This window comes from Phalaenopsis equestris, unplaced genomic scaffold (assembly GCF_001263595.1).
Source record: "Phalaenopsis equestris unplaced genomic scaffold, ASM126359v1 Scaffold000090, whole genome shotgun sequence".
Taxonomy (NCBI): domain Eukaryota; kingdom Viridiplantae; phylum Streptophyta; class Magnoliopsida; order Asparagales; family Orchidaceae; genus Phalaenopsis; species Phalaenopsis equestris.
This window is the reverse complement of record NW_018164532.1, coordinates 1,826,084-1,838,958: the sequence shown is the minus strand read 5'-3', so window position 1 is coordinate 1,838,958 and position 12,875 is coordinate 1,826,084. Positions and strand designations below refer to the sequence as shown.

At 33.8% G+C, this 12,875-nt stretch overlaps 2 protein-coding genes across 4 annotated transcripts in view; one reads left to right on the top strand and one right to left on the bottom strand.

Annotated features, from left to right (window-relative positions):
- The window catches only part of LOC110019985, a 19,436-nt gene extending 11,715 nt beyond the window's left edge, over positions 1–7,721 (top strand). Inside the window, exons 3-5 of one of the 2 annotated variants that reach the window (XM_020717913.1) lie at positions 5,814–5,930; positions 6,056–6,570; positions 7,102–7,721. In XM_020717913.1, coding sequence (XP_020573572.1) covers positions 5,814–5,930; positions 6,056–6,570; positions 7,102–7,360 — 891 coding nt within the window. In that variant the 3' untranslated portion in view covers positions 7,361–7,721. Of the gene's footprint in view, positions 1–5,813; positions 5,931–6,055; positions 6,571–7,095 lie in introns of both variants that reach the window. The other variant, XM_020717912.1, reaches the window with a different exon arrangement.
- A 1,977-nt stretch (positions 7,722–9,698) lies between these two features.
- Positions 9,699–12,875, bottom strand: part of LOC110020102 — an 8,133-nt gene continuing 4,956 nt past the window's right edge. For both annotated transcript variants that reach the window (XM_020718085.1, XM_020718084.1), the window contains exons 3-5: positions 10,451–10,857; positions 10,128–10,197; positions 9,699–9,925 (exon numbers count right to left, since the gene is read on the bottom strand). In XM_020718085.1, the coding sequence (XP_020573744.1) occupies positions 9,862–9,925; positions 10,128–10,197; positions 10,451–10,857 (541 nt within the window). In that variant the 3' untranslated portion in view covers positions 9,699–9,861. The remainder of the gene's footprint in view (positions 9,926–10,127; positions 10,198–10,450; positions 10,858–12,875) is intronic.

Here is a 12,875-nt window from a genome sequence, read left to right as displayed (position 1 = left end):
TGGGGTTTGCTCTCCTACCCGTTGCTCTCCTACCCGTGAGTATCATTGGCGATTGTCTGCCTTGCTTGTGTGTTGCCTTGCAGCCGAGAGCCTATTCCTCTCATCTCTCATCTCACGGTTCCTAGCCGTGTGTTTGTGATGTGGTTGAGTTAGCCTCCCCCTTTTTGTTCTACCCGTGAGCTCACCATTGAAATTTGCTCCTCTTGCAGTCCTTACCCGTAAGACCTATTGGAGGTTGTTTGGTGTGATTTAGTCCTTGTTGGGCTTGAGTTGGGCTTGAGTTGGGCTTGAGCTACTTGGATGATTGTAGGTGGATTGAAATTATGATTATATGTTGAACTCTCTTATGTATATCAAATATCGTTATATAGTTAGTTTGGCTTGCCTTAACCGTGAGCTTATTGTGCCTTGAGTTGCTTTGGCTGTGAGCCTCTCTTGTTCTCTGGGCTGCCTTGACTGAAAGCCTTGGTGGTTGCCTCCTCTTTTCTATTGACCCCGGTCGTGAGCATTTATTTGGTTATGTGGGAAGATTTTACGCTCATGTGATATATAAGGCTATTAGTTAATTCGGGAGTTGGGAAATATTAATTTTGGTTGGGTTTGAATATCGGCGTTAGGAGGTCATTTGTGTGCGAGTGTCACATTGACTTGGGTTAAGCCACTTATAAAAATGTGAGAAAGTGATATCCTTTCGGATTGATTCTAGGATCTTCAATAAACCCTCCTACCGTTTTGGCCCCTCTTTTATAAATTGAATTTGGAGGTGGGTTAGTCTTCTTTCTTTATTTTCTTTCTTGCTTTTTAGTTCATTTTTCTTGCTTCTTGGTTTGAGTTTTTAGGTGCATATGTTTGATACATAGGTGCACTTGTATAGCCTTTTGCAATACATGAAAACATCAAGCAAGGTCGCAAGTAGGTCGGTTTTGTTTTAGGGCTTAGGGCGGTGATGACAAATGCACACCGGAGATTGAGCAAAATGATATGTCATCCTACGACATCGAGATCCGATTCAGGAACCTATCAGGATCTGATTCAGGAACCCGGTGAGCTGTAGGATGACAGTATCATTCACCGACATAAAACTAACGGGAGTTGAACCGAACATTCTTAGGTTGTTGGTGACCCTACGTCCGACAGCGCGATCGACTCGTGGATAACTATTTTTCAAAATTAATAAAAAATAAATTTGATAAAAATTTGATAAGAACGGAATTTGATAAGAACGGATACACCTTTTTTTAAAACAAAAATATATTTTTCGCTACAAATAAAATTGATACAACCCTTTTTGTATGCCTGAAACTTATGTGCATGCTAAAATTTTTAAATTTTAAATACATTTTTTAATATTGGTTGTCCACCTGTTGATTACCTATTTGCTGTTGATTACCTATTGTCCACCTGTTGATTACCTATTTGGGCTAAGGAGTACCCTCCTGAGTTAGGTTCGATAGGACACCCTTCTGACTTTATAACAGACTTTATACATCTGGGTGACCGAGTAGCCTTCGATGACCCTCGAGTACTAATATATAGTTCAGCCTAGCCCTGACCCGAGTGTTTGCGGTCCCCTCTTTTCAGAATTTTTTCATATGTATTCTTGGGATTTTTGGACAAAGCACTCGTGTTCTCTTTTCGGGATTTTCCCGTGTTTTCTACGATTTTCATCGATTTGTCGATTTCCTTACATTTTTCTTGTCACGAGTCTTTTGATGATTTTTCTCGAGATTTCTGGGTGTTGTTTCTTTCCTTCATTGCTCTCTTTTATATATTGCATTTCAGCATGTTTCCTCAATTTTTGTTATTTGTATATGTTGCATCAGCTACATCTAAGGAACAGCAGATCCCCCAGGTATGCAGACTTGTTTTATGTTTACAGTATGTTACTTTCTTGTAATCACTTTTTTGGTGTACCGTCTACTTTTTCTTTACACCGCTTGTTGTACTGTTATCTTTATTACATACTCTACTGCTTGTCCTGTGCTACATACTTTACTGTCATTCTATACACTATACAACTTCAAACTGTTCCCCTAGAATGTTTAAAGAACTACAACCATAGGGCCGCTTGATTTGACATCATAACCTGACACTCTAGAGAACTTAAACTCGTCATGCCAAAGAACTTGGAGCTAGCGCGGTGGGCAACACGATCATCTTCAACAACAGAACATGACTTCCCCAGCTAAACTATTCCTTCCTTAGAATTAAACAACAATTCGTAGGATTTCGAGGTCGTTCGTGTGGTACGACATAAATCCTCAACTTTTCTTTTAGACATTTGTACAACTCTACTGTGCAATCTATGTCCTAACTCGTTTTAGGATTCCGAGGTTGTCGTCCGTCACGACCTAAATCCTCACATCTTACAGGCTACACATCTTAATCTTACAGGCTATTTGTGTGATCGTTTCATATAAGTGTAAGCCCTAAATAAATAAAATTGGCAGGATAAAACAATTGAATAATTTCTCTTCTAAATTGAAGCCAAACCATAGGATAGACTAGGAAGTCATCGATGTTCTTCGGATCTGTGACATCCCCTAGTTCTTCTTCCTTTGGATTCTATAATAAATGTTCCAAACTTGAATCATTCTTTTTTCACACCTCCTTGTCCTATCCTTTTGACATCTTTGAAGATAATATTTCTTGATTTCTATCGAGAGTATTCTTAGGTAACTACGGTTGTCTAAAATGTAACTAACTATAGGGACTTGCCCCTATAGGAAGCTTTTCTGAACCCAGCTTAAAATAAACTTTATTTAATTTTTCATATTTAATTTGTCGGCAAATAAAATGGTTTCGTAGACCAAACGGACGTCATATATTTCTTAGTTTATCTGATCGAGTCTCATCCTCAAGTCTTGTGTTTATCCCTCGGGATATATACAGAATTTGAGGTAGAGCGCTCTTTCATTTAAACTGTTTAGATTATGGGGTCAGTTTGATTTCATATTTTTCTAAACTTAAATTTATATGTAAATTAAAGCGTCCTTCCGAAGCGGGCGATGTGATTTCGATTCCGGTAACCGACAGCTTCTTACGGGCAACTCCCCCAATTTTTTAGTGCCGACAATAACTTATAAAAAATAATAAATATACTGATGTAATGACTAACAATTATAAAACATGGAATATTTATTAGATGACTTAAAATTTGATGTAGAACATAAAAAGAGAGATGTGATACACATACTTAACGGCAAACTTTGAGGGTGACCTGCAAATTAAAATTTGTAACAATTTCTATTATGCATAGGAATGAACAATTACTAGTTTGAAATTAGTGTAGTACTTTGTTGTTACAATTTGAAATTTGAAGATTGCATAAAAACACTTAATTTATAAGAAAGACTAAATTTGAATGCACAAATAAACCAATAAAATCTCAAATTTATTAAATCAACTCATGAATTCATTAGTTATCTGCTATTTGATTTCAATAATCTTTTATTTTTAAGTATAATTTTTTCAACTTCAGATTCTTTTCCTTCTTCTTTTTCTTCTTGTGAATGAATTTCATTTTCTTGTTTTTTGCACGAGATGAGTGAATGCGAGTAGAGATGAATTACTCTCATTATGGGTTTTTTTTTTTTTTAACCTATTAAATTTTACATATCTCATTTGATTAACTAATAATAATACCTCTTTTTGATTTGTGTCCGAATGGACCTTTTTATCCAAATCGTTGCTCGCTTACATTCTTCATTTCTCCAATAAGATTCTCACAAGTTTTTGAATAGAACTAAGACTAATTGGAATAATAGCGTCTCTCAAATTAAATCTTCTTTTTACAGTTTAATTGTACTTGAGAAAAACCAAATCATTTAAGCTTTTTTTTTCCTAATCGATTTTTCATTTTTTATAAATTTATTGAAAAAAACTATAATAAATGGATAAAACATATGAATTATTTAGTATTTTAAAATTTTAAATTATTGATCTATTTGAATATAGTCAAGTTATTCTCACATTCAACAATATTGCAAGTCAATCTTAAAATTTTATCAATTATTTTTTGTAAAGTTGGGATTGATGCAACATAAATGATCCACCACTCTAGTGTATAAAATTATAATATGCATTCTAGGAACAATTGATGAAAGATTCAAAATTATATTGAAGCTTCAATTAATCGTACATGTAAATTTCTGATCTCTATTGTCGATATGGTACTTAGTTGTGAATAAGCTACCGATATGATTATAAATAGACAGTTCTTGATTTATAATCATTCTTTTATGTGGATCTCCTATTAAACTAGCAATAGTTGCATATATGTCTTCCATCAAATTATTTTGATTGTATCTTAAACTTGTATAAAAAACCTCGATTATGATAGTTGCTAGCTTGAAGCAATGGTTAACAGAGTTGACATCCCCATCTATTGTCAATAATACAGGAGATTTGTTTTTTTTTTTATCTTCTCCAAATGTGCAACAAATTACATTTTTGTATTTATCTTTTGTACTATGATATAACACGTTATTGCCTGCTCGTTACCATCTACTGTTATTCTCACTTTTGGGCTTGTAATACTTGAAAATTATGTCACACTATTCTGAAATCTGGACTTTAGAATGATTTATTTAACATTTTTTCTTTTCTAATTAATACTGAATGTGGACTTGTTTCTATCTGCAGAAACAAACATATGCCTTGTTTTAAAAATCTCAAGATCAAATTCTTAGCTTACAAGCTTGAGCTGGACTCAAAATTTAATCTTGATTATGTATGGTGATATTGAAGCTTCAGGCAATCTCTAAATCTGAACTTTAAACTGCATATTATTTATAGTTTGTTCAAATGTATCATTTTGCTCTTAAAATTGACTAGAAAATAAAGAGTAACATATGACATGATTTGCAATATCAGCATATTGTGAAATATTGATATTCTATCATGAAAATTTCATATTAAGTTATCTCTTATTATTTTTCAATTTTATCATTATTTTTATCATTTATTGAAACAATCACTTGAATTATAATTATTTTTTCTTTTATAATAAATGAGCCAGCTCGTAAGCCATCCTGAACTCATAGAATGAAGCTAGAGTTCAAACTTCGTTAATTAAGCTTAACCTCAAGTTATGGGTGAATTGATCTTCGCTGAACTCATTTATAACCTTAAACGTGATTGATTCTCATGTTAGGTTGATTCAAGTTCATGTTAAAATTTTTTCACTATGTACTAAGAGAGGAGTTTCAAATTGATTTATTTGACTTGGTCACATTTGAGTCAAGCCTAATATGTAGATTAGTTACGATGTGCAACGAATATGTTGACAGGGCAAGGACCTTTATAATTATTGTGTGCGTAGGTAATTATTAATCTACTTTCTGTAATTTCTTATTAAACAACAAATGATGTAATCTCTTTACTTCTCTGTATTTCCCTGACGTTGCTTATTAACATGTTTGGCAGAGGTAAGGGAATCATAGGAGTGATGCTATGCTAGTCAATCAGTTTGTCATCTTTCCCACCTACGGTATCCCAGCTACTTTGTTTGACCATGATTAACCAAATAAACTGGTTTAATTACCTTATTTACCATTAGAATAAGCAAATATTTTACATTCTGTTTAATTGGAGCTTATCTGTGGTGGATAGGTTGATCGACCTGGCATATTTTTGCGGATTGCTTTCAATTTTGCTATCCTCTAGGGGAACGAGAATTTAAAGTTCATCACCTATTCTTCCATTAAACTTGTTCGAAATTTATGTTTGCTATATTGTTTTTATTTTGGTTTCCCGCTAATTTACCATACAAATTTTAGTAAAATGTTTGTGATTCGCCCACCACTCTACAGGTGAAGTTCAAGATTGATGAGGATTGTCTTCCACTTCCTGAGAGTGTTTTCAGACTTGCCATAAAAGAAAATTATAATTCAAAGAATAAATTCAAACCGGATCTCAATTCTAAGCAGGTAATACATAAGTCTCAGCTTTAATTTTCTAGTTATGAACATAGCTTCATTTCAAATATATTTAAATGGGCTTCCAGCTTAAGTGTCTCTTTCGTTTGGTTCTTACAAATTCAGCCTAGATGCAGGTTCGAAATTTATTGGCATTATTCCGTCCCATTGATGCTGCTCCACAACCAGCTCCTCTGCGGTTTGTTGAGGATCGCCGGCCTCCAACCTCTGCATATCTGCCATCACTTGAGGAGTCCTACGGGTCTGGGCACCTGCCACCTGTGCCTGCAGTGATCGAGCCTTACAGACCTGCTCCTCTTCCTGCGGCAGAGGATCCTTATAGATCTGGAGTCATAATGCGTGCCCCATATGCTACAGCACCAACTCATGTAGCTGTGCAGGTGGACCCTTACCGAAGTGGAGCTGTAGTACATGGTCCACTTTCTGTGGATTCCAGATATGTTGTTCAAGCACCTATTTCTGCTCCAAATGACCCATATGCACGAGCACCCCAATATGTGCTGGTTGATGCACGGCATCTTCAGTCAGCTCCTGCGCCTGTTGATACTTATCCCCGCACGCTGCCAAACGATTCATTTCGTCAGCCATTAGGCTGGCGCTCTTACTATGAAACCCAGATTCCTATGGAGCGGTATGTGCATCTTGAGGTGACCTGGTTTAAAACTGAAGGCTTTACTATTATGCTAAGATAGGCTAATACTCTGGTATGCTAACAACAATCTGTTGGATAATAATTTTTTTCCATTGGAATTTTAGCTTTGCTCCATTCGTGTATTTCTGTAATTATGCTTAATTGCATCTATCTTTCTGACCTTGTTATTTCCGTTTAACTATGTATGATTAATTAAGCTAATCTTCTTACTACTCTAGTTACTTTTGTTTAGCCGTTTTGATGATAAGCATTTTCGTACTGATTTCATTGTTACAATGTCGTGTATCATAAACCAGATGTCAGCAAGAAAGTATGTTTTTATCAATTGACATTTCGTTACAATGAATGAAAGAATGACTATTTCTTATTAGTTCATTTGGTTGATCAGATAACACATCATTGTCACAACCTACGCTTTGCTTGTGGTTCAATTTCTCCCAAGTTATTTGCTACACAATATACATGGCGTTTTTCTGATGTCTGATGGATTTATGTCCATTTCAATTACAGGTCTCAAGTTACAACACCGTTAGTAGAATATCTGCCTTCGCCAGCAGCTGAAGGCGAACTTGAATCTCGTGCAGGTCAGCTCTCTCGAACTGAGCAAATCATTAGGAGCCACCCAATTTCTGGGCTGGCTCCTCAACAGAGTTATTTGGCTTCAGTTTACGGTGATGGTGCCAGACCCGATGTGCCAAGAAAGGATGAGATGCCCAATGGATCTTCCTCACGCTATTCGTTTGCTAGTGCTGCTCCAGCATTCCGTTGAAAAGCAAACTTTTCTTGTATCTGCTACTTTGAAATCCACATTTAGTATAATTGGATGAAGAATCTGTTTAATCACAGCCTGCATAGCGTTGTCATAGAGATCTGCTACCTCTAGACATCTGGTCTGATTTTTCCAGACTCTCATCAGATCGATTCCATCGACATATCTGCTTAGACTGTTTGAGTTTTGTTGCTGTAGTTTTTCTATTTGAGCCGTGTCTATATATTATTTTTGGCACTGTTCGAATGATGATAGATCTTACCTTAACTTAGGTGGAATACTTCTTCTCTAGCTTAATCATTGGCATATGCATGATCATACGTGCTAATGTTAGTGAATATAATGTCATATTGCGCCCGCAGAATTCAATATAATAATAGCATTAGGGGGGCTTTGGTAATCTTTATATTAATAGATTATGATAGTAGTTAAATATCATGAAAGTATATATATTCTTATACCAAATCTTTTAAGCAGATAGACTTGAATCCCTCTTCTTTTTTAATCAATGAATGCATCAATGCAGTTTATAAGTAATGGCACGGTTGCTTTTGAGGATATGATATTTGTTACATTGTGTTCATAAACCATTGTCTATGTGGAGCCTTATAAGATACCTCCCTGCATCTCACTTTGGAGACTGGACGATACATTTATATTTGTTTCTGAAAAGCCGGGAGTGGAATCTGGGTATCTTAAAGTTTTTTTATTTATTTCACTGTTCTAAGAGCTTCGCAATTTATAGACTTTGTTGTGAGGTTTAAACGCAGTGATAAATCAGATCGGCTCAGTCTTCTTCTGATTGGAAACTTGCGACACAGTTTTATCGCTTGGTTCAGCGCTGCAGCATACATTTATTTTATTTTATTTTTTTTATTTTTTTTCTTTTGGGGTTCTATGATTTTATAGTAAGCATTGCCTTTTTCCGAATTTCATAATTTTACTAATCTGTGCTGATTATGACATCTGTCAGAATGAATATTTGGTTGATAATTAAATTTTATAAGTAATATTTTCTCACTAAATATGCTATTTTATATTTTTATCAGCAATTGAAAATATTATAAATTGTTTCGCTGCTTTGATTCTACTTGGTTTTGAGTACTCATATGGAATAATGAATTATTTATTTAGATTGTTGGATAAGTGCCATATTTACATGTTTAACCCTTATATTTTCATGAATTTTGTTAATTATATAACCTTTTTCGAGTTTAAGCTGAGTGATGTTAAGTTTTCAATTCGATGTTAAATTATCTGAAAAAAAAAAACAAGAAATCCAAAGAAAACTAAACTTATTAATATTTGGATGGAATTTTGTCCTAAAAGAAGAATGATTATGTTTTGCTATTTTTCAAATTCTATTTTGCTCATTAATCACTCTAGAATCATAGACATCATGAATATTTCTACAATCTTCCACCAGTTTATCAACACATTCATTTAAATCTTCTCCAAAAAAAAAAAATTTCTTCAAGAGACATCATTTGTATGAATTCATTTAGGACATTCCAAAGTTTTTGTTCTGAAGTCATACTTAAACCCACTTAAAGAGCATAAACAATTATAATATCAAAAATATTTGTAACAATAATATTTTTTAAGGCAATGATTATATTTTTAATTATATTAATTTTTACAACATTATATTTAATCAACATTTACCCACACACTATTTCTAATCCGGCTCCTATCTTAATATTAAAGTTCAAAACTATACTATCATTCTCCTTAGCCTTTTCTCCAGCTCATGTAATTTTTTGAAAGCAAAAAATATTCATTTTTTTATAAACTATAATATCTATTAATGTCATTAATGTACCTTTAAGAGTATCTATATTTCAGGATCGTCATAATATTAATTTCATGGGCGACTTTACCTGCACCCGTGTATATTGTAAGAATCATTACTTATTTAACATTACACCTGAATGTTGGCGTGGCGGCCCATACACAATTTTCACTGCATTCATATCATACATCGTGTTACTTCCAAGAAATGCTCTAACATTTACACAATGATTTGAATGATTCATGTCATGATTTTTTGATAAAAACTTTATGCCCACTGTTAACCACCTAATGCAACACTTTTTATATTCGATGTTTGAGACCCGACAACGACAATGTCAATAAAAGTCGTTATTCTTAAAAAAAAGTACATAAAAAAATAAGCCTTAATACGTTTAAAACCATGCAAATATTGAGAATTGGTGCTTTATCCAAAAAAAAAAAAAAAGAGCTGAATGGGAAAAAAAAGAAGCTAACCAGAAAAATACATCCTCGTATTTTCTATTAAAGAATGTAATTTGCAGTTATAACTGCTACAGTAGTGATAATAAAAATTTATAATTAAAGTTGTCAAATACGAGAAGTAACACATGAAACTCAGATAATAACTGCCATACAGGATAAGAGAGAAGCAAATCATAACCAGCTCAAAAATACTAGAACATTGAAGAACTATTAACAATGGCAATGTACATTTGACATGTTGCATGTCACCTATGGCGAAATATCGGGCGAACAGATATAACGCCGGCCCTCGCATCATCAAAGCGATACCTGCGGTGCAATGAGAAATAGAAAGTTACATTGGGTTCTATGAAAACCATGACAGGAGCTCCTGATACGAATTAAAAGAAAGAAAAAAAAATTTTCTTAGCTCAAAAGATAATTTTGAAATCGTTCCCCAAGTACATTATAGTTTTATATTTATCATACAAATATGGTCCTAAATGATTATTGAATTGAAAAATGCACATACCCTCCATCAATAAGAAAGCTTTTGATGGCTGCAGGGAGTGATGCTTGTCCCTTGCTGTGGTTACCTGTCCCTGTGAGGAGCACAAGCAAGTTAGATTGCTATGAGGAAACAATGTAACAAAATCAAGATACAAAGTTGATAATGTAAAGGCTAATGTATTCTCCTTTTTTTATAAAAACAGGTTTCATTAATAATTGATGTTTACTCTAGAAGATTGGAACATTGTGATTACTTTAATGCATGAGTACTTTCCTATCAAACATATTATTTTGCAATTCAGTATGGCAAGCAGACTATTTTTTTTCTTTTGGAAGATCATTTACCTGTAATGACATGCAATAATGTCTGCCTCTGTTGTGGCACTATAATTCCCTTAGCATTACTAGAGGTCTCCAAGCCACTGAGAGAGACAAAAGAGGGACTGGCTTGAATTGTTTCTACCTTTGCAAACTCATGGGGAGAAACAGAATGGTTCATCATCATGGATTCAATTCTTTGAAGATGTTGCTTCAATGCATGAACAGCCTCTGTTGCATGAAGGCCATGAAGGTCTAGCTTCCATAAGTCATTATTGCTGTTCCTAATGCGTAGAATCTCCTCTGCTGCTTGAGAATTTAGTTGTTCTGCAGTAGTCCACTCTTCTCGAGCCCTCGCGGAGAGCTGTTGTGCAGTTAAGTGATCGCCCCTCAAATAGGCATTGCTTGCCCCACGTGAATGTTGTGATGCTGCCCTGTTTGGCAATACTACAGTAAGTAAATGAACGGAAGTCTGAGGGGACGAAGGAAATAGCAGCAGTTTAATCTAAGAAGAAAGCGTTTTGCAGCACATGGTAATTTTATCTAAAAAACAGAAATGTCATATCTAAATCAAAATTATCTCCGCATAAACTGTACTAAAATGTAATTTATCATGTATGATAGGACAATCATGTGCATTAATTACGGCTGTTAGACCAAATAAACCCAGCCATCAGCAACACATGCTAAACATGCTAGTAACTTGTGGCCTCAATAATGTACCCCTACATCATTACACCTCCAACCTGCAACTTTCCTGCGACCCACCCCAACAACCCATGCTTACATCTCCTTCATCTCCATCCTCCTCGTCATCAGCATGTGTTAGTTTAAGATTTGAAGTTACAGTCAGAAACCAAAAAAAGAAAACATGGCTTGATTTGCTAATCAACTAAGCACTCCGAAGAATTTAACATATTGTGCGTCTAAGTTACACTGCATTTCTGAAAGACACAAGTATCCTAAATACTTACAACCAAATAATCTCATAGATTTCAAATTCTCTAATGTCGTAGTCATGGATTTCATCTTGGAAGAAATTACCTCGCAAAGCTCTCCTTCACAAATTGTCTTCTGCGCTTTATGGCTTGCTCTAAGCACAATGCTTAGTCGAAAGGATGACCTTCATAATTTATTCAAGGGAAATTTACATACATTTCATTAACTTCTTATGTATTTCTATATCTATATCTTTATATTTACTCCTATAACAACTTAATCTCTAAATGGAATAAAAAATACCACAAACATTAAGTTTTCTATAGTGAAACAAATACTTCATGCATATATATTTTATATCATTTAGACATTAGCGTGGTATCCAAGTAAACATAAAATTTTAGGTTTTAGATATGTAAATACACAAAATTCAATGGTATGTGTGTATGTAAATCCCCTTTTTTTTAATTGCTAGACTATTAAAAAGATCTGGAAAATACTTTATGAAGGGTTCAACACTAAAAAAACTGTGGTCAGTATGACTTAATTATTTTCTTCTAGAAAGGACGAATACATTAGAAACAACTTCAAGGATTCATGGGATATCAATTCTCTCGCTTACATTTGGATCAATATTGTTTCCAAAAAAAAATACTTCTACCGTCCAAGTACAACAATCTGACCTTCAGCTTACTGAGAATCCTATTGATTTATATTAACTATTGTTTCATTTAATGAGAAAGAATTAACCATAGCTTTTTCATTAATATATATATATATATATATATATATATATAGATAGATAGATATAGATATAGCATGAAACATCAATATGGCAAGACAACAAAGTTAAACATCAAAATGGCCCAGCCTTCAAAGATACAAAATAAAAATAAATAAAAAACTTTATCCTCTATAAATCTGCTACTACCTGTCTTTGGAAAACTATTGTTGAATCAAACCTGTTCGATTTTTTATCCATTACGAAGAAGCCTTATCCTCTACATTCATGTAAATAGAGGGTCTTACAGCTAAAGTAATAACCTAACTTTACATAGATCTGCTTACTTAAAATTACCATAAAATCAAAACTTTATTGAATTAGTCGACGGCATCCAAAAATAATACAGATTACTCAACCTGAGCAAAAATTCTAATAAAAAAAAAATAATGCAGGCCACTAAACCCGAGCAACAATTCTAACAATAAAAAACAAAAAACCATCTAAAATAATCAAAACTTTTGCCACCGGTGATCTCAAACCATGCAAATTAAACTTATCATCTGAAGTAAGAGGCTAATCTGGTAGATCAACTTTGCGCATCTATGAAATATTTGTTAACATAAATTTAGTTATTTTATTATTACACCATGATTTGAGCCTTCAAGTTGGGAGAGCAGATAATTAGTTCTTAGTTGGTAGAGTATTTGTTATGAAATATTACATTTTGTTCTAAAAAGCATGGTGCAAAACTTATCTTCTCTTTTTTTTTTAATATATATTTTTTTGCAG